The 22,031-nt window shown below is 42.6% G+C and overlaps 1 protein-coding gene across 2 annotated transcripts; it reads left to right on the top strand.

Annotated features, from left to right (window-relative positions):
• The first annotated feature begins 5,491 nt into the window (after window positions 1-5,491).
• Window positions 5,492-21,536, top strand: edrf1 (erythroid differentiation regulatory factor 1). 2 transcript variants are annotated; one of them, XM_080017134.1, is made up of 25 exons: window positions 5,492-5,753; window positions 6,066-6,274; window positions 6,955-7,021; window positions 7,137-7,262; window positions 8,003-8,127; window positions 8,594-8,741; window positions 9,003-9,104; window positions 9,244-9,365; window positions 9,853-9,964; window positions 10,549-10,696; window positions 10,801-10,912; window positions 11,487-11,598; window positions 11,937-12,242; window positions 12,331-12,402; window positions 12,501-12,636; window positions 13,138-13,326; window positions 13,911-14,111; window positions 15,344-15,562; window positions 15,787-16,013; window positions 16,112-16,270; window positions 16,850-16,999; window positions 17,843-17,996; window positions 19,172-19,287; window positions 19,677-19,840; window positions 20,904-21,536. In XM_080017134.1, the coding sequence occupies exons 1-25, from the start codon at window positions 5,661-5,663 to the stop codon at window positions 21,070-21,072; spliced, it is 3,738 nt and encodes a 1,245-aa protein (XP_079873260.1). In that variant the 5' UTR covers window positions 5,492-5,660; the 3' UTR covers window positions 21,073-21,536. The 2 variants fall into 2 exon arrangements, with proteins under 2 accessions (XP_079873260.1, XP_079873261.1); XM_080017135.1 differs by having other exon boundaries at window positions 20,907-21,536.
• Window positions 21,537-22,031: the final 495 nt, after the last annotated feature.

The raw sequence follows: 22,031 nt of genomic DNA on the forward strand, positions 1-22,031 counted from the left end.
ACTGGCGGAAGATGAACGGTTCGACTCAACCATCCCTCAACGGGACGCTGCAAAATGGACGCCCCTGCGCGTTCACACTGAAATATTGATGAGGAAACGCTGCTTCTCACTCTGGAATGACGACGTCAGAGACTCCTCCGTTCTGCCGCTCACGCCGCCGGTCCCCGCGGGCCCGGGCTTCCGCGGGCGGAGCCGTTTGTTCAGCCGCCCGGCCAGACGCTGCCACCTAGCGGTCGCACGGACACCGGCCGATGATCAGTTACTGGTTCGCGATCGGCCGCGTCAGAATGCAACATTCGGGCTTCACCTTTCCTGCGCGTCGTTGTACCGATTCACCCGCGCCGCCTCTTCCCCCTTCTCCTCCATCCGTCGCCGTAGGAGCTCCTCTTTTTCCCTCCCGGCCGCCGCCAGCGCCTCCCGCAGGCGGCTCCGCTCGGCGTGCGAGTCGGCCAGCTCTCTGCACCGCTGCTCCGTCGTGAACTCACACTCGGACAGCGCGGCCTTCAGGGTCTTGCTGGCTCCGGCCAGAGTCAGAGCCTCCTGGCGGTAGCGGGAGACCCTGACGTGCACGGGAGTCAGGGTGTAAACACGCCGTCACCTTAAATCAAATCACGCCGACCTTAGTCCCCGTTTGGGCGGTGGAAGCCGCCCAAACGGGGACTAAGGTCGATCTCGTCTAGTTGGGCGGGGCAGGAGGCCCAGGCGGCAGAGCGGGGCGTCTAGCGATCGGGAAGATTGCCGATTCGATTCCCGGCTGGTACTGAAAGCGCCCTTGAGCAAGACACTTAACCGCTCCCCGGGCACCACCACGCGGCTAGATTCGTCAGATATTGTACGGGAATAAACTAGTACTGGACTCGTACTAGGTTGGGGTACTAGCTGTACCAGGGTAAATGCAGAGAACTCGTTTCCTCACGGGGATTAATGAAGTGTACATTAGTCAAAGCCTGGTAGTCAGCACTGGGAACCGCCAGGCGACTGGATCTACGTCGACCGCTGTGGTGTCATGAGCGCTGACTGGGGCTGATCCCATCCACAGTGATATAACTTTCAGTAAATCTGTCCCATCATTAGAGTGTCAATGGGAATCTCCTTTGGATGATCTGACTGGAAGCAGGATAGTAGCTGGAACACTTCCACTGGTGGTATACAACAAATCGCGCACACTGATCCAAATAATATTATTATACTGTATATATTAAAAAAATATAATTAAAAAAAAGTTTCCCCAACTTACTGTGACTGCCAGTACTGCACCTCAGCATCTTTCAAATACAACACACCTGTTAGGTCAGAGACGGTCTGGGACAGCTAGAGGCGAAAAAAAAAAAAAGGAGGGTTCGTTACCAGATGGGATCACGGCGCACGGAGATGAAATCCGACGAAACAACTACGAGAGCGAGCAATTGAACCGTTCTCGGATCGGTCGGTTTAGTGGGCGGGATCCAACTCAAAACGACCCCTTCTGTGTTGTCACGTGGGAGAGGGCGACCCACAACGGACGCGTGGCGTCTGACCGTGACGCACCTTTTCCGACAGGTGTTCGCTCTCTCTCAGCTGGAGTTGGAGGAGTCTGCTCCCGACCTCAACCGCACCACGCCCTTCCGAACTGGAGCCGAAAGTGTTAAACGCATTATTATTCAACATTGAACTGGGGGGGGGGATACATAATATTATTACCAAATAAACAAGGACTTTGTGGAAATGTTTTCGAACCTTTTGGTCTGGGCACGATGATCATCCAAAATCTGTTTCCGAATTTCACATTTCTCCTGCAGCCGAGACACTGAAAGAGACAGAACGTGTTCATTAGTGCAGTGTTTCTCAAACGGGGGCCCTCGTAACCCTAGGGGTACGAGGGTGGTACTGCAAGATTTTTCAACCCTTTTTTTCTGTTTGTTTGTTTTTGTTTAGTTTTTAGAGAACCCATTGAAGTACCCCAATAACCGATACATATATATATATTTCACACTTTTTAATAAAATGTTCGGTTATATATAATGTTAAAAAAAAAAACAACACAGACGAAGAACATACAGTACATAATATATACTTTTTATATAAGTATATAAGTATATATAAGTACTAAAAAAAAAACATCTCAGAAGAGAGAACACTACAAAAAAAATTAAAACAAAGTTTGAGAAGCACAGAATTAGGGAGAAGGAGAATGACAAGTCGCGCATGATTTAAATAAATAAATAAATAAATAAATAGATATTTTTTTAAAAGGCATGAAGCCTGGGTCTCACAGCTGCTGTAGACGCCGGCGTGCGGGTCCTTCTGGCGGCTGTCTCGCCCCATGAGCTCCAGGCGCACATGCCGCTTCCAGTCCTCCATCGCAGCGTGTTTGCGCGTCGATCCGCTCCGGACGCGCGGTAACCGCCTCGGTGACGCGGCCTTCCCCCCCGCGCCTCCTTCTCGCTCAGCTGACCACGGCGAAGCGCGACCGGCGAACGATCCGTCCGTGAAACCTCGGGAAGGGGGAGTCGCTCAAGGCTCGAAAAGAGTCGATCGAACCGCCGCCTCGCTCGCACCGGGAGAATAATCGACGAGGACCGAGTTGATGTGGGGAGACAATGTTGAATGTGGCTCATTTATTACGCTGCGTCACACAGCAACGAATCATTTTGATAGAATTAATAAATGACTCTTGTGTGATTCACATGCAATACATTTTCAGATAATGAGGCCAAACGACTTTTGGGATCGACACTCTATTATTACATGAACCTTTACTAATAAGAGATGAAACTTTACTAATAAGAGATGAAACTTTACTAATAAGAGATGAAACTTTATTAATAAGAGATTAAACTTTATTAATAAGAGATGAAACTTTATTAATCAGCGATGAAACTTCACTAATAAGACATAAAACTTTCCTAATAAGAGATTAAACATTATTAATAAGAGATGAAACTTTATTAATAAGAGATGAAACTTTACTAATAAGAGATGAAACTTTATTAATAAGAGATGAAACTTTACTAATAAGAGATGAAACTTTACTAATAAGAGATGAAACATTATTAATAAGAGATGAAACTTTATTAATCAGCGATGAAACTTTGCTAATAAGAGATGAAACTTTACTAATAAGAGATTAAACATTATTAATAAGAGATGAAACTTTATTAATCAGCGATGAAACTTTACTAATAAGAGATGAAACTTTACTAATAAGAGATTAAACATTATTAATAAGAGATGAAACTTTATTAATCAGCGATGAAACTTCACTAATAAGACATGAAACTTTACTAATAAGAGATTAAACATTATTAATAAGAGATGAAACTTTATTAATAAGAGATGAAACTTTACTGATAAGAGATGAAACATTATTAATAAGAGATGAAAATTCACTAATAAGAGATGAAACTTCACTAATAAAAGATTAAACTTCATTAATAAGAGATGAAACTTCACTAATAAGATAAGAAACTTTATTAATAAGAGATGAAACTTTATTGATAAGATATGAAAGTGTATTAATAAGAGACTTTATTTTATTTATTTTTCCACCCATAGGTCAATAACAAAATGAAATGAACGATTTTTGGGATCGACACTCTATTATTAGATTAACCTAATAAGAGTTGAAACTTTACTAATAAGAAATTAAACTTTATTAATAAGAGATGAAACTTTATTAATCAGCGATGAAACTTCACTAATAAGACATGAAACTTTACTAAGAAGAGATGAAACATTATTAATAAGAGATGAAACTTTATTAATCAGCGATGAAACTTCACTAATGAGACATGAAACTTTACTAATAAGAGATGAAAATTCACTAATAAGAGATGAAACTTCACTAATAAGAGATTAAACTTCATTAATAAGAGATGAAACTTCACTAATAGGAGAAGAAACTTTATTAATAAGAGATGAAACTTTATTAATAAGAGATGAAAATTCACCAATAAGAGATGAAACTTCACAAATAAGAGATGAAACTTTATTAAAAAGAGAAGAAACTTCACAAATAAGAGATGAAACTTCACTTATAAGAGATGGAACTTTATTAAAAAGAGAAGAAACTTTACAAATAAGAGATGAAACTTCACTTATAAGAGATGGAACTTTATTAAAAAGAAAATAAACTTCACAAATAAGAGATGAAACTTCACTAATAAGAGATGAAACTTTATTAATTAAAGATGAAACTTTATTAATAACAGATGGAACTTTATTAAAAAGAGAAGAAACTTCACAAATAAGAGATGAAACTTCACTTATAAGAGATGGAACTTCATTAAAAAGAAAATAAACTTTACAAATAAGAGATGCAACTTCACTAATAAGAGATGAAACTTTATTAATAAGAGATGAGACTTTACTAATAAGAGATGAAACTTTTTTAATAAGAGATGAAACTTTATTGATAAGAAATGAAAATGAATTAATAAGAGACTTTATTTAATTTATTTTTCCACCCATAGGTCAATAACAAACTGAAATGTTTTTTGTTTGTTTGTTTGTTTGGTTGTTTGTTTATGTTGTTGCGAGAATTCCGTTCCAACAGTACTGAACAGACTCATCCTCGTTCCCCTCAGACTAAAGCAACTGAATCAAATGAATCGAGAGTTGGGAAATCAAATGACTCATTTTGTCGATCTAATCAATCGTCAGTGACCGAATCTTAATAAACAAGTCGATCACCATCATATAATATAACATAATATAATATAATATAAAATAACATAATAAAATATAGCATAGCATAATACAATGTAATGTAATGTAGTGTAATATAATGTAACTTAATATAATATAATATAATATAATATAATATAATATAATATAATATAATATAATATAATGTAGCTTAATACAATATAATATAATATAATATAATATAATATAATATAATATAATATAATATAATATAATATAATATAATATAATATAACGTAGCTTAATATAATATAATATAATATAATATAATATAATATAATATAATATAACATCATATAATATAGTATAATATAATGTTTAAATTAATAAAGGGGACTGTATTTATCCCCGTCGTATGTGCTCCTTGTAATGCGCGCTGTCTCTAGACCACGAGAGCAAGGTGGAGAAAATGCTCCACTTTTCGAGAAGCACATTATGACGTCACCACAAAAATTACTTCCGGGTCAAACGTGGCAAATGGCGAAAAAAAAATATTGTTGTGAATTATTTCCGCAATCACCGATAAGAAATAGATATATACATATGAAATACATAATACTTTAATTCAGGATTAGCCACTAACTTCACAAAACATATTTTATTTAGCTAAGCGTATTTGACACCGGAAGTTCTTTCACGGCAGCCTTGTGTTTATCCGGCCAGAAAGGCTTCTCACGCAGACGCGGGTCAGGCTCTCTGGCTGGTGGTGAGCGGGTCTATGTTTAACCCCGCACACAATGGCTGAATATCGCTTATAATAATGATATTATAATGCAGCGTTATACAATCATGAGCCTACGCCGTGGCTGTCTTCATGGAGTCCTATCCACCGGCAAATTCTTTATTTGAACTTACATTTCTAAGTAACGCAGCGACTGTTGTGGTGGTGCTGTTTGTCCGAACCATGGATATCTAGTCCCGTTACATTCCGCTTCTATTTATTATTTGCGCCGGGCGGTTCTTCATTTTATAGTATGAGTGCTTTACCCGAGGGTGGAGATTTCGGGAGCCCTTTGGATCAGGCGAGAGAAGAAGTGCTCTGCTGCGGCGGAGAGGACGGGAAATACGTGAGTGGACTTACATTATGTTATAGTTAAAAGTGCACTGTCTATCTGTCTATCTACCTGCCTGTCTGTCCTCATCTATCTATCTATCTGTCCCTGTCTGTCTACCTGCCTGTCTGTCTGTCCTTATCTTTCTATCTATCTGTCCCTGTCTGTCTGTCTGTCCGTCCTCATCTTTCTGCCTGTCGTTATCTATCTGTCTGTCCTTATCTATCTATCTATCTATCTATCTATCTATCTATCTATCTATCTGTCTATCTGTCTGTCTGTCTGTCTAACTAACCTTATCTAACGTTATCTATCCTTATCTTATAGGAGTTGGAGGGATGTCTGAGCACCAATGAGGTGAAGAGCCGGGCTGTGGTGAAGTACTCTGCTGCACCCCCCCCCACCAGCTATGCACTGCTGCAGGAGAAGACGGACCTGAAGCTGCCGCCTGCCAACTGGCTGAGAGAAAACCCCCAGCTCGGCAGCGCCGGAACCACCGTCCTGGGCTCCAGCAGCAAGAGCAAGCCGTTCTCCAGGTACGACATCATGATGTGCAGTGGGGGGGGGGGGGGGGGCACTGGAGTGTCACACAGATAGATAGATACTTTATCCATCCCTGACGGGAAATTGCAGTTGTCTGAGCAGCTAACATCAAAACAGTAGGCAAACTAATAATAAAGCAATAAAATAAAAATGTAAAAAAAGAAAAAGCCAATAAACAAGTTACAAGTTACTGTGTACAGTTAACTGTTAACTGTAAACAATAAGATATGGCAATATACACAAACAAACATACTAAACTTAGTGAGTGAAAAAAAAGATACAACCTAAGAATAACAGAAAAAAAAAAGACAAAAATGAATGAAAAAACTGAAGAAATGAAACGGTCATGTCCAGGAATAAAATATATTATCCTCCACGCTAACGTGTGAAATAAACAGGGAGCCAGAAAGAGGCTAAGATTGAAATAGTGAAAGTACAAATAGCCTGACATTACATATGAGCCCTAACGGCAAACAAAATGTTGGCAATAAGCCAATTAACAAACAAAATTAAACTCATTTCACAGTAAACATTTCAACTGTACAGTAAATCATCAACTGATTGACATGAATTATTGTATAAGTATTATTGGTGTGATTTAAGAATAAGTGGCTACATATAATTTTCAATTTTCTCGCATGTTTATCCAATCAGTGCTTTTCCTCCCTTTCAGTTTTGGGATGGCGTACGACTTCATTGATTCCATCGGCGATGATGTCGATGTGGTGTCCGACTCGGAGGTGGGTGGAGCTTGTCAGAAAGCAAAAGAAACAAAAACTGCCTGATCTGTGGATCTGAAAGGTGCAACGTCAACTGAGATTAACTTGTTTTTGTCCATCCCTCTTTTCCAACCAGAACATAAAGAAACTTCTGAAAATACCCTACAGCAAGTCCCATGTCAGTATGGCCGTTCATCGCGTGGGGAGGACTTTGCTCCTGGATGAGCTAGACATTCAAGAGCTCTTCATGAGGTCCTCCCAGGTACGGCAGGGTTCTTTATACTCCGTCCTACATGCTTTGTGTGCGCTATCGTCCATACCACGTCGCCATAAAACCCTCGACTATTTAAGGACCGAGGTGTAGGATCCCGCTCTTTGCTGATCACTCCATACACTGCCACACAAACAAGATTTTTATCTTGGTTGGTCGCAATTTCACAATCTGCTGTCATCTCACAATTACACACAGATAGATAGATAGATAGATAGATAGATAGATAGATAGATAGATACAGTAGATAGGTAGGTAAATACAGTAGATAGATAGATGTTTGGTAGATGGATAGAGTGGTTGGTTGGTAGATAGGTAGGTAGGTACTTTACGTTAAGTTTAAGTGCAATATTTGGAAAATATACATGAGACTAACAGTTAACTATCCTCTGCCAATGTACACCAAACCTAATGATAAACAACATGTATAAATAACAGACACATAACATAACAGAAATAACCTGAAATAACTGTAAAAACATGAATATGCAAAAATAAAAATAAAAGGTCACGTCCAAAAATGAAATATACGGTCTTATACAATAACTTATGCAATAGACAGTGAAGCAGAAGGATGAATGTACAACCTGACATTAAATAAAATCGTTAAACAGGAAACAAAACGTTGGCAGTTAAACCAGCGTGATGGGAGCCTAAAAATGTAGTTCCACAGAACGGAATGTCACCAAAGGGTGTGGTTGTAATATTTCCATCCTGTCGCGGGCGTTCAGACGGGAGACTGGACGTGGCTGAAAGAGTTCTACCAGCGGCTGATCGACCAGAAGTGGCAGAGAAAGAAGAAGAGCAAAGAGCATTGGTATCAGAAAGCCATCCTGTCCAAGTTCCTCTACTACAGGTGAGTGTCCTGAGCGGACACGCAAAGGGGCGCTCTCGTAAGCGGGGTTTTAATTGGAATCAGAACTGAAATAATCCTACTTAAATTAATCCAGAATTTGAAAAAATGCCTTTCTGAGGCGTTGCTTAATTTAAGACGAACTAGTTCTGGACTAGAAAGTCCTTGGCTCGTGTAATGAAGAACTAGTCACAGGTGACTAGTTTAATTTAAGCCTTCACTTAGACCTAGATTAGCTCTAATCATCCTTCTGGAATTTATTTTAAATTTTTAAACCAAGACCAGTGCAAGTCTGAGACAGTTTTAAACTGTCAGAAAAGGCCGTTTCAGTTAATCCATATTAAAAGTGGGATTCGGTCCAAGATTAAACCTAGTCTGTGTCCCGCGAAACCGCCCCAATGAAAACGATATTATATATATTTCCCTGCCGATATCCCAACGCTGTGGTCCCTTCCTGCCCTCTCCCCAGTATAAACGGCGACGGGGCGGCGGAGCCCGTGCCAGATCACCTGAACGAGGGGGAGGAGGAGGGCGCGGCGGAGGAGTTCAGTCCGTCCTGGCCCGCCACCTTCACCAGTGCGCCGTCCGACTCTGAGGAGTCCGCTGCCCACAAGGAGGTAGCCGGCCAGCACACCACGCGACAGTCATTGCAAGTCGACCCGGCGTAAAAGATTGATAGAGCAAAGTGAAGGAAAAACAAAGGAAAAATCACATTGAAGTCTCTGTACAAATTGCAAATTTTGCCTGGATGGAAATTGACTTTTAAGGCATGAATTTTGAATAAAATGCCAATATGGCTTTTGTGCTAATGTTCGGTTATTTCCTTTTCTTTCCTTTTCTTTTATTTTTCCCTGTATGAGTGTGTCTCTATCTTTTAGGAAAATGTTTCCCTGGGCCGCAAGTTTGCTCTGGACCAGATGACGCCCGTTTCCAAAGAGCAAAACCTGCCCACGCTCTTCAACGAGGGAGAGAACAGTCAGGTGGAGAACGCACCTTCAGGCCTCGTTGATGGAGCAACATCCACAGCAGAGTCCCACAGCTTGTCTACGTCGGGTTAATTATACATACTGTATGTTTAAATTTATTTATTTTTGTTTTTCATGGTTGCTGGTGTTCCAGGGTTTGAGGAACGACTTTGTGCGAAACATCATGTGGACGTTTGAGGACATCCACATGCTGGTCGGGTCCAACATGCCCATATTTGGAGGCGGTCGCTACCCTGCCGTCAGTCTGCGACTCAGGTGAGAATCTCATGCTTCTGCCTTTCTTTGGACTTTTTGGCTTCTGTTTTTTACGAAGTAGGCACTAACTTTAAGCTCCGCAAGCCTTATTTGTTGCTTTCTTTCGTTGTTTCAGTCAGCGTTCTCACCAGGTCCTTTAGGTGCTTGGAAGTTCTTGAATTTTCTTCTCAGAAATTGAAGTGCCGGAATACCTTGAAAATAGCCCCTTCTCTGCTGAAGTGCTTGAAAATTCCATTAAAAACAATGCCATCATTGAAAACCTGTGATATTCACCCTGGTTTTGCTCTTCAAATCGAAACGTTTTTCCCCAGAAACGGATTATGTTTGTTTTGCGGGAAATCCTTGAAAATGAAAAAAGTGCTTAAGTACTTGAAAGCCCTTGAATTTAATTTTGTAATGCCAGAATGAACCATGTTAATTGCAACTGTTCTTCACTCATCTAACCTAGAATGTCTCTTATCAGTTACTCTGTCTGTGTATTTTTCAGGGACAACAATAAGCCAATCAACATACTGACAGGAATCGACTACTGGCTAGACAACTTGATGTGTAACGTTCCAGAGCTCGTCATGTGCTTCCATGTCAACGGCATCGTCCAGGTAAAAATCCTGTCCCATTTTTTCAACATTCCGTACTTTCTTGACGATTCATTCAATTCAGAAACATTCATGGAAATCTATGGTGTTGCCCTGCCCTTCACAGGAAATTTACATTGTCAGTACCACTGTTAAATTGAAACTTACTTTATTATATTTATACCATGATACACATAGAACGCATTCTATGCCTGAAAATACCAATGGATTCAGTTTGGCCAAATGTAGTGAATATTCAATGTACAGATGTTTCTAACTCTTATACAGATAAGAAATAAAATTTGCTGATTGGTCTTTTTTTATTATTATTTTTTTTACAAAAGTAAAAGATTTTCATGCGGCAATTTTTTGTACATCTGTTCTGACAGAAATATGAGATGATAAAAATGGTATTATTATTATTATTATTATTATTATTATTATTATTATAATACATCTGATCTGACAGAAATATGAGATGATAAAAACAGTAATATTATTATTATTATACATCTGTTCTGACAGAAATATGAGATGATAAAAACAGTATTATTATTATTATTATTATTATTATTATTATTATTATTATTATGCATCTGTTCTGACAGAAATATGAGATGATAAAAACGGAAGACATCCCCGATCTGGAAAACTCTACCTTCTCTACGCGGGTGGTGAAAGACATCGCCCAGAACATCCTCTCCTTCCTCAAGTCCAACTGCACCAAAGAGGGACACACCTACTGGCTCTTTAAAGGTGGGGCCGCGCGACATGGCGGCTCTGGGATTTTATTTTGGAGAAAGGACGCCCTTGTCTGGTCATGATCTTATATAATTTTAAGTTTTCTCCCCGATGCTCAGCCAGCGGCAGCGACATCGTGAAGCTCTACGACCTCACCACGCTGTGCGAGGAGGCCGAGGAGGAGAAGTGTCAGAACCCCTTCACTCTCCCCGTCGCTGTGCTCCTCTACAAGTATGTTTCCGGGAGAGACCAGGTCGCTCCTCCCCTAACCCGTCGAATTGTCCGATACCCAAAAATAGAGACAATATTTAAAAATAAAAAAAAATCCACCTCTGGAAAATCACTGGCCCCGTAAAATGTTTCTAGTGTTTGCTACCGTGGATGCCCACTGTGGAAGATCAGTGTTAAAAAACATAAATAAGATGAATAAAATACTGTATTTGAAACTGCAAAATGATCTGCCAGTGGGGTGGGGAGGACTTCCTAAAACAAGGAAAATTAGCTTGTGAGAGACATCATTTTTTTCTTAAATCCTTTCTGATAAAGATGTCTGTAAACATCTTCTTTTAAAATCGCTCTCATAAAAAATAAAAATAAAAGACTTGAAATGACTAGAATTAGCTGTTTTGTTTTTTTTCTTCTCAGTAAGATAGTTGACATATCTTCTCAAAATGAGCCCACTTACCTCATGGATCAGTTTATTTCAAAGAAAAGAAAAAGCCTGAACTAACCTTTTGGAGTGCAACTATGACCACTTTAATTTCTAACTAGCTACAACAACTTGTTGCTGTGTTGTGTTTTGCAGAGTGGCCAGCAACATGATGCTGAAGGCCCGACAGAACAGGAAGCATTATGGGACGGTGAGAACTCTGCTGTTGAACTGCGTCAAGCTCCTGGACCAGGAGAGGCACCCCCAGGTAGAGTGGCATTTGTTGTTCACCTTTTGATCCATCTTATGCCACATTGACATTTGCGAACAGTAGTTCTTCAAACAGGGTTCTTACCAGGTGCTTGAAGTTCGTCCTCAGAAATTGAAGTACTGGAATACCTTGAAAATGACCCCTCTTGTGCTGAAGTGCTTGAAAGGTCCTTAAATAAAATGTGGCTATGGAAAAGCTGTAATATTCCCCCTGGTTTTATAAATAATAGAGTGAGAGTGAGAGTGTGAGTGATGTATTTCTCTAATATTATATTGTATAATACTAGTATAACTAAGTACTGGTGGAATGGGTAAATAAGCTCCTCCTGTGTTCAGATCATCGCCTCAGCCCACTACATGCTGTCGGAGCTGTTCCAGCTGGATGAGCCTCCTGAGGGGGACGGAGAGGGCTCTCTGCGGGTCGGCTTGGAGGACAGCTACAGCGATGAGGAGGAGGAAGACGACGACGAGGAGGAAGACGACGACGAGGAGGAGGACGACGACGAGGAGGAGGAGGAGCTTCCGGAGGACAGCGACGAGAGCAGCTCGGACCCGCCGGACGACAGCAAGGCCGTCGCCGTGATCCGCTCGGTGGGGGAGCTGTCGGTCCCGGAGAAGTACAAGTCCACCCACCAGATCAGAGTGAGCGTGGTGCGACGGGGTTGGGGGGGGGGAGTACCAAACGCGCCGTTTGGATCCTTTTTGATAAAAATGGTTTCCTTCCTCTCAGCCAAGTTACGCCTTCCCCGTGTCTCAAGACAAGGAGGAGAGATGCAGGCACGTCCTGAGCTACGTGCTGAAGGTGAGTCCTGGGATTATCGACGTCAAAACCAGGTCCCTCGCCACCCTTTTTCGGCTGACCGCGATCGGCTGACACGCGGCTATCATTGCGACTGACAGGGCTTGAAAGCGGTGGACGGCAGCATCAAGAAGGAGAGCGACCTCCCGGCAGCCGACCCCAACACACCCATCCCGCTCAAGTACGAGGACGGGAGCGGCAGCGTGGAGACGGGCATTGCCCTCCTCCTGGAGAGAGGTCGGCGGCCCCCGCGGCTTTTTCCTTTCTATCAGTGTTCCATCGTAAACCGTTGTATAAAAGAGGGTAACGGGGAGCTTTTTCCGGCGCGGGGAGGCCTTTTTTCCGCGAGGGGCACTTGTTTCCGCTTTGATTGTTTCTGCTCCCAAAAAAAGGCCCTGCATGTGAGGTGGTGCGCTTTAGGGGAGCACTCTCTGCTCGCTATCTTGTAAGATTCCTGTTGCAAAGGCTCCCATTTCGCAGGGTTCTGAATGGTTCCTCATTTAGTTCATGTACCTTGGTGGAAAAAGGGGCTTATGTGACGGGGTTTTAATGGCGGTCAAGCGAAGAGAACCTTGGCTTTACAGACAAAATGGCTTCCACAACTTAATATGCACGCACTCTCTTACTCCTGTTATCCTGCTTAGACGTCATCAATCTAGTGTCCGGCGGTTCCAAGTCGTGGTTTCACCTTTTAACCGTCCGCCCCGCTCTCCATAACCCGCGCGGTTTCTCCGGCAGGGCCCTTCCAGGACAACCAGAAGCACCCAACCCGCTCCGGGATGATCCCCGGCACTTGGCAGCACCGCATGAAGCAGCAGCTGTTCCTCAAGGCCTCAAAAGCCTACTACGTCCTCTCTGACGCCGCCACCAACCTGCTCAAGTACGGCCGTGCCCTCCGCTACATCAAGCTGGCTCTGCAGTGCCACGGTATGCGCGGAGGTTCCTTTTTTTTGTTCACCGAAAAAACGTCTAAAGAAACAATATTTAGAAAGAAACAGAAAGTGCGATCTAGCAAAATGATGTGCCAACGGGGGTGAGGTGGTTTTACTTACGACTTAAAACGAGAATAAAAACGTTACAATGGAAATTATCTCAGTATTTCAAAACCAGACCAGAAAACAATTTAAATTATGAAATAAAGAAAGTCAGTCTTGAAGTTTCTCCCTCTAGGACGGGGTGGAGAGGTTTGTTTTCTTTTTAAAAAGTTAATGATTTCACTTTGCAAAGTAACAGAAATTGAAGACATTTTGTCTGAAATCGTAAAAAAAAAAATCGTATTTAAGATTTTTTTTCACAAATCTTAGCATGTCGTTTTATCTCAAAAAAGTAAATAGAATATTGTTTATTTTCAATATTGTGGGTTGATATGATTTAAGTTATTATTTAAATCTATCTATTAATCAATATTATTATAGATATTATATTTTTAGATTGTGTATTAGCATACATGCTTATATCAAACACCTGTATTACTACAAGCTCCCTTTATCTCTCTTGCGTGCTCCCTCTAGATGCCTGCTGTTCGGTGAGCAGCGTGCTGCACCAGCGGGTGCTGCAGTTCCACAGCCAGTGCCTGTCGCTGTGCGGGGACATCCAGCTGATGCTGGCCCAGAACGCCAGCAACCGAGCCGCCTACCTGGAGGAGTACAGCTACCAGACCAGGGAAGACCAGGAGCTCCTGCACAGCCTGCACAGGGAGAGCAGCTGCCAGGGTCGGTCGCTCATGTTTTCACTGTTTTACTAAAATAATTCAAAATAATTTTACTTAGATTCCAAGTGAAAGTCCAACAGCATGCAAGCCGCATCCTAACTGTTGTTTGCTCAATGCAAGGCTGTGGACGGGATCAAATGGCCTGGCGCCTATGAAATTCGGGAGATACACCTTCTAGTGTCTCAGAAGCTGAGTTATTTAAGCAACACATTGTGAGTCTTGATGACAAGTAAAATTAAAAACATAAAAATTAGATGTTAGGCACTTCAAAGTGTGCTACATTCTTCACTATTTTCGATTGCACATCGGCTGGGTGCAGTGTGTCAGCTATGAAGCTGCCTGTGAAACCCAACTTGTTGGTGCTCAAGGGTTGCCAGTTCAACAAGCTTTGTTATGTTTACTGTTTCAATTCAAGTGTTGGTCATGACCAAGAACATATTTTATAAATGACGTGGGCCAAAGATGCAACCAGATTTTTTTTTTTCGTTTTTATGAATCCAATCTTGCATATGGTTTAATATCCAGTGGCGCAGTGCATTGCACTGCTGCCTCACAGCAAGAAGGTCCTGGGTTCGATTCCCGCCTGGGGCGCTGTTGGCACCGTGCTCCGGCGGGTTATCTTCCAAAACAGGAGCCTTTCTGTGTGGAGTTTGCATGTTCTCCCCGTGTTCACATGGGGTTTCCTCCACCTCACGTCAGTAAGGACCCCCACCAAAAACATGCACCCATCATCGTCTGACCAGCGATGGACACTTATCACCTGGTCCCTGGGCGCGTCCACGTATGCTGCCCACTGCTCCTGGCTGTGCCCCCGGAGGAAGGACAAGCCAGGATGGGTCAAAAGCAGAGGAGCCATTTCACCAGCCACCATCAAGCATGTGCATGTGTGTGTGTGTGCAAGCATGTGTTGTGGAGTGTCGTGTGACAATTAAAGACTGTTTCTTCTTCTTCTAAATAGCAGTGTTATCGCTACCATAGCCAATAGATGTGCGGGCATCCCTCTGTTAAGGGCCGTATAAATAACAATACAATAATAATTGTTCTATTTTTTTGTGATATTTATTTGATCATTTCCATAATATATCCATTCAGGAGAGTTCTGGTGCTGTTGACACTAGTGCAGATTTGTGTTTGAAATCCAGTGTTGGTTTCCCCCGAGGCATCATATTGTCATTGACGAACCAAGACAATTTGTGTTTTTCTGTTTCCTGTTTCCACCGTTCCTGTCGTCAGCCTTCAACATGGCGACGGACCTGGCGACGGACCCCGAGTACCAGCTGATCGTCAGCAGCAAGTGCTACGAGGCGGCCTATGACCTGCTCATCTCCGAGCTGGGGAAAGATCACGGAGCCGAACAGCTGGGCCCGGTGCTCAAGCGGCTGGGCAACATCCGCAACGAGATGGGCGTCTACTACATGAACCAGGCGGCGGCCATGCAGACCGACAAGGAAGGTACCGGTGGAAACCACACACTGCCGGCGGAGCCTTTGTATGATTGTTTTGCTCAGTATTTTAAAGGAGGTGTCAAAACAAAATTTGTCATTCCTCTTATTCCTTCCCTCAAGATGGAACGTGAATGGGAGAATTAAAACGCCAATTTTTACGCTGAAAGAAGGAACGCGCGTACCGGGTTTTTCTCTTAACGTCGCCGCCGGCCTCTCCCGCTCTCCCTCCAGTGAAGACCTCGGTGTCTGTGGCAGAGCAGGAGATGTGGAAGAAGAGCTTTGCCTGCTTCGAGAAGGGGATGCGGGACTTCGAGGCCATCGCCGACAGCACCAACGCCGCCCTGCTGCTGTGCAACACCGGCAGGCTGATGAGAATCTGCGCCCAGGCCCACTGCGCCGTCTCCGCCGACCAAAGCAGGGGGGAGTTCTCGCCCGAGGAAGCCCTCTACTACAACAAGGTAGGACGCCCGACCTTGTCGGTGCATTAGGCGGCGGATCGCGGATCGCCGGATAAAGCCCAGACTAGTGTACGCTGTGTTGTTCTGTCGACCCCCAGGCCATAGACTACTACCTGCGGGCGATGAAGTGCCTGGCCAACAGGGGGAGCCACCCGGCCGTGTGGGACAGTGTGAACTGGGAGCTGTCCACCACGTACTTCACCCTGGCGACGCTGCTGCAGGACTACGCTCCACTGTCCAGGAAGGCCCAGGAGCAGGTCACTTGTTCTCCATACATTCTAACCTATAAATCCAACCAACATTATCGATTTAATAAGTGTGATCAAGTATGATTTTGAACGTTGAATTAAAATTTCTAACGAACTAAAACTGTTACTTGAGGTTTATCCAGACGTGACCTCTTTGCCTCCAATCAGCTGAATTGCAAGACCTTAGCGTCTGATCTATATTCAAAGTGATTTGTGATGGTCACAAAATGAGGCCAAAATTAAAGAAAAGCTTTTTTTTTTTTTTTTTTTTTAACCTTAATGCAAACACTAGACGTCATACAACACAGGACACATTTACAATTCTGTCTGTGAATAAACGCATTAATTTCAGTTGGATTTTGTTGATCGAAACCATTTCCAGGCCTTTATTAATCCGCTGTGTTCATCATCTGCATTTGAAGTCTTTGAACTGTCTCTCTCGCTCTCTGTCGCTCACACTCTTTGTCTCACTCTCTCTCTCACACACACACACACACACACACACACACACACACACACACACACACACACACACACACACACACACCCACCCACACACACTGACTTGAATCCTCCATCCCCGGGCAGATCGAGAGGGAAGTGACGGAGGCCATGATGAAGTCCCTCAAATATTGCGACTTGCAGACGGAGTCGGCCCGCCAGCCGCTCTACCAGTACAGAGCCGCCACCATCCACCACCGCCTGGCCTCCATGTACCACAGCTGCTTCCGCAACCAGGTGCGGTAGCGCCGCTCACGTCCTCCAAAAATATGGATGAGGGTATAATGGAGGACCCAGTCAAATTTCCGCCAACCTAAGGCCCCGTCCGCACGTGTACGGATATTCTTCGGGTATTTCCTCTGCCTTTTGGCCGAACGAAAACTGCGTTTTAGGTCGACTGGAAACGAGGCTTCTGGAAAACGCCTCAGGGGGAGGCTTTTCAAAAACAGTTTTATGTTTCTTTGTTTGAAGGAGTTAAACGGAGCGGCTTGAAAGGCTGATGTCAGTACCTCACCTTGTCCTTGAGCCTACGACGACAATTGTGTTGCTCGCTGTGTCTCCAGGAGGCAGAGCGGGTCGTCTAGTAAGCGGAAGATTGCCGGTTCGATCCCCGGCTCCTCCTGGTAAAGTGCTGATGTGTCCTTGAGCAAGACGCTTAACCCCCTAACAGCACACTGCTCCTAGATGCGTCATTTACTAGGATGGTAAAATGCAGAGAACAAATTTCCCGTTGTGGGACTAATAAAGGTTTCAAAAAATAAGCTCCTGCATGCTCCTAATGTTCTTCTGTGGTGTTTGACATCTGGTTTTATGACATATTATTCCCCCCCTATCGGCCTCGCAGGCTGCGTGCAGAATCGCACTCTCCATAGAGGGAATGTACTTCCTGTTTGTTGTTGTAGTTTGTCGTGTTCAGCGTGGAGCACGCCTAAGAGCGTGGCTGCTGTTTATGTCTCCCCTATCGCAAAATGCGAAATATTCCACCATTCCAACAGCTTTTCCAGTTTTACTGAATACAAACAACACCACGGCGGTTCATTAACGTCATTTTATTTTAATTTTTTTCGAACCCGGGTCCAGGTGGGGGACGAGCACCTGAGGAAGCAGCACCGCAGCCTGGCCGAGCTGCACTACAGCAAGGCCGTGCGCCTCTTCCTCAGCCTGAGCGACGCACCCTGCGAGCTGCTCCGCACGCTGCTGGAGCGCGTGGCCTTCTCCGAGTTCACCATGGCAGGTCCGTCACCTCCAACGAAACAAACTCTTTGGGAGAAAAAAGATGAGGAAATGATTTGTTCCAGTTCAGTTAATCCAGTTTTTTTTTTTTCCTTTTTTAAATTTAACTTGTATTTTTTGACCGGTGTTTTTATGGCTCTTGCCACAAAAAGAGCAGCGATGAAGGCGTTGCATCTTTTTTCCCCCATTAAACCCAGTGTGTACACTGTACATCCTATAATAAGATAGTCAGCACGTCTTAATAATTAGGGGTCCATCCTGTAATTGTTTGGATTTTTATTATTCTCTGCATGTTTCGGGCTAAAAGCGTCCGGACCAGGACGACCGCTAGAGCTAAGGACGCGGTTGAGGTGTCGTTAGAACCGGGATGTCCCAGACATGCCGTGGTTCAAGTTGCATCCAAACCGATCCACAAACAGAGCCGAAAATAGTGACAAAACCGACAGAATTTGACCGGAATTTCGTGCTTCATGCACGCCAATGTTGGAAAACTTAAGTGTCCATGATTTGGACACACTTGTGATTTGGTGATTTGGACACAAAAAAAACCTTAACCCACAGAAACTCGTGACCACGTCGGGTCAAGTCCACCCCAACTGTGGGAATGAGTGATGCGTTCATGTACTAGGAACGCGTCGGAAAACCAGAACCCGTGAAATTGTGATTAGTCACAGAAAGAAGCTGTTCGAAGCTTCAAAAAAATATGTTTCACAGAACCTTGAATTACTTGTAATAGCTATAATTTACCAATAACTGACCTTTTGTCACAGAATCTTTCAACATGTAATGAGTCACTAACACGACTAAAATGACCTTGTGTATTGCTGCCTGTAGCTATATTTCATATTTATAATTTATACCCTATATATCACATTTTATTTATTCTGTATATTTTTATATATGTGACTATTTCTGTTTTGTGTGTATATATATATATATATATATATATATATATATATATATATATATATATATATATATATATATATATATATATATATTGTTTTTATTTTATTTCTACTCTATTTTAAGTTATTATTTTTGAGCTTATATTTATTTTATTATAATTTTTTTTTTTTAATGCCAATTCTGGAGTGGATCAAACCTCACCAGAACAAAGTGTATGTGAGTGTCTCTGGCGGAATAAAGTGATTGTGACTGTGACGGTTGGCGTAGGTCAGAGTAGCAACGGCGCCAAGTTGAAGACTCTGACGGCAGCGCTGGAGATCATGACGGAGACCCGACACGCCTTCCAGCTCATCCACAAAGAGCTGCAGGAGGGACAAGTGGAGGTAGAGATGACCGCAGGGTTCTTACCGGGTCCTTGAGGGACTTGAATCGTTGAAAAAAGTCCTTGGGGGGGCGGGGGAGGGGATGGGATCTTTAAAAACGTGACGTGTGAGAAACTCTTTTAGGACATAGATGATGCCAGGGAAGCGTACATTTAATCTAGTATGGTTGGAAATAGACAGTTATGATGTAGATTACAATGAGATTAATAATAGATATAGATATAACACATATACTTATATGAATAATAGACAGTGAGACTAAGATTATATTTTATTTTACATTGATAAAGATCACATTCAAAATGTATTATATCTGTTTTGTGTGAAGTCCTTGAAAATGACGAAAAAAAAAAAAGTACTTGAAAGTCCTTTCTTTCTTTTTGGTGCAGCTGCTGGCGTCGGAGCAGTCGCCCGGCGGCGGTGCCGACGGGCCCGCCTCCTCCGGACTGAACCTTCCGGAGGTGATGAAGCTGGTGGGCGTGTTCGAGCCCAGCTTCTCCTTCCTGCTCCACCAGCTGGTCAAGGTGATGACGGCCATGAAGCGTAAACCCAGGTGAGCGGGGGCGCGGCGCGGGGGCTCCGTCACTTCAGACTCCAGACACTTTATTGATCCCCAAAGGGAGACTGCAATGTCAACACACAATAGGCAGTAATCATTTCTAAACAGTAGAATAAAAACATAGAACATATGAAAAATATCAATATTTGAAGAAAAGGGAAATGGACAATAAACCTCACAGTTCACTGTACACAGTAAAAGATAAGATTGCACTTTATTGATCCCCCCGAAAGGGAAATTAAGGCGTTGCAGCAGCTCAACGGTGGGGGCATAAAGTACAGAGTACCAGCAGGAGAATGTATGTATGTAATAAATTCACAATATATAAATTCAGAAAATAAGCAATCCAACAGTAAAACATAGAATTAGTCATAATAGAAATAATAATAATAATAATAATAATAATAATAAATGACCCTAGAATGTACAGCATAATTATTTAAATGAAATGCAAGAGAATAGATTTTTTGTTTTGTGCAAAGTAGCAGCATAGAAGTATTGATAGCAATTGAAATCTTCATGGAATATAGACTAATACTAATACTAATATATACTTGATACATCCCCAACTGCCATGTCCCAGCAGCTCACATCAAAACACATGAGACAGTGATGATAACAAAGGATAGAATAGAAATAAATATATATATATATATATATATTTTTATTTTTATTTTAAAAGGGTCAATATCTGGGGGGGGGGGTGATATCAGATAATAAACCTGAAAACCTTAAATGTTAACACAATAAATACAATAAATAGGAAAAGTGGAAAATTAACCTGAAATTTAGAAATGTAAGCAATACAAACCTGAAAAGTTAACTGTAAAATACGACAGGATAAAGGTGAATAAACCTGAATATGTGAAGTGGTGTAAGCCGAAGGAGTTTAAATGGTAAAACCCAATACTGACACAAGGTCTGCAATTCATAAATTATGGATGGAATCTCAGTTCTAATATCCTTGTTTAAAATCTGAAATTTTTTTTTATTATTATTATTATATATATATTTTTTTTTTTTCATTTTGTGAACGCCCCCGTGTCCGTTTGGGCAGCAGTAAGGACGAGGGGCTGCTGAAGACCTATAAGAACGTTTACTCCAAGCTGCTGCGCGCCGACAAGACGGCGCCGGTCCAGAGCCGGGTGGAGCTCTACACCCAGCTCCTGGCGCAGCTGACCCCGCCCTCAGCAGCCGGCGGCGACGACGCCAGGGCCAGCTCATGACGGCGATCACCGCGGAAGCCGCTCGGCGTCAAACCAACCCTCAGGGAGCGTTCAACCAACAAAGGTCATATTTGGTGGCGGGAGTTTTTTTTTTGTGGGGTGATTTCACAAAGCATTATGTCACCTTCCGTGCCTTTATTTTCTTTTTTTAATGAACAACAAAGGCTTTTCTAAGCAGTTCTCCCGCTGACGTAGGTTGTACACGTTTGTAAAAAGGTTGTAAATGTTAAGTGTTTCTTATCTGCCTAACTTACTGTGGGTGAAGAATATAAAGGAGCGAGCAATTTAGCATGAATGTCATGAGAGCTATTTTTGGTGTTTTGATATTCAGGAATACCCCCGATGCTGTGAAATGAAGACTGAGTTTGATTAAAGACATATTTATATACGAGCAAGCAGAACTGTTACACCCCCCCCCCCCCCCCCGCATCTACGTGCAATAGCCAGAGGATATTCAATGCAAACACATCCACCCGAGGTTAGGTTTCTGCTATGGCTACAAATAAAGCGTCCTGCTGCTTATCATCCCGTCTCTGAAGCTTTACACTGAATGTGACAAACGGCAACAACAAACCCTGTTGTGTAGAAGGACCAGTGCACTTGCTGTTGTCTGAGCACATAGATATATAGATATTACATTACTGACCTTTGACCTGTCCTGTACATCTGAATGATGTCCACAGGAGCCCCAACTTAAAAAAAAAATGACATTAACCAGGTTTTTAAAGGTGCCGTTTGCATAAAACGGTCATTCCATTGTACCAATGAAAGACAATTATACTACAGAACTTGGGCTTAAAGTTCACTTAAGGGCACAATCACATCAAAAGCAAATTGACCAAAATACTTCTAAGCTATAGAGTGTGTGTGTGTGTGTGTGTGTGTGTGTGTGTGTGTGTGTGTGTGTGTGTGTGTGTGTGTGTGTGTGTGTGTGTGTGTGTGTGTGTGTGTGTGTGTGT

This window comes from Zeus faber, assembly GCF_960531495.2.
Source record: "Zeus faber genome assembly, chromosome: 16".
NCBI classification, from domain to species: domain Eukaryota; kingdom Metazoa; phylum Chordata; class Actinopteri; order Zeiformes; family Zeidae; genus Zeus; species Zeus faber.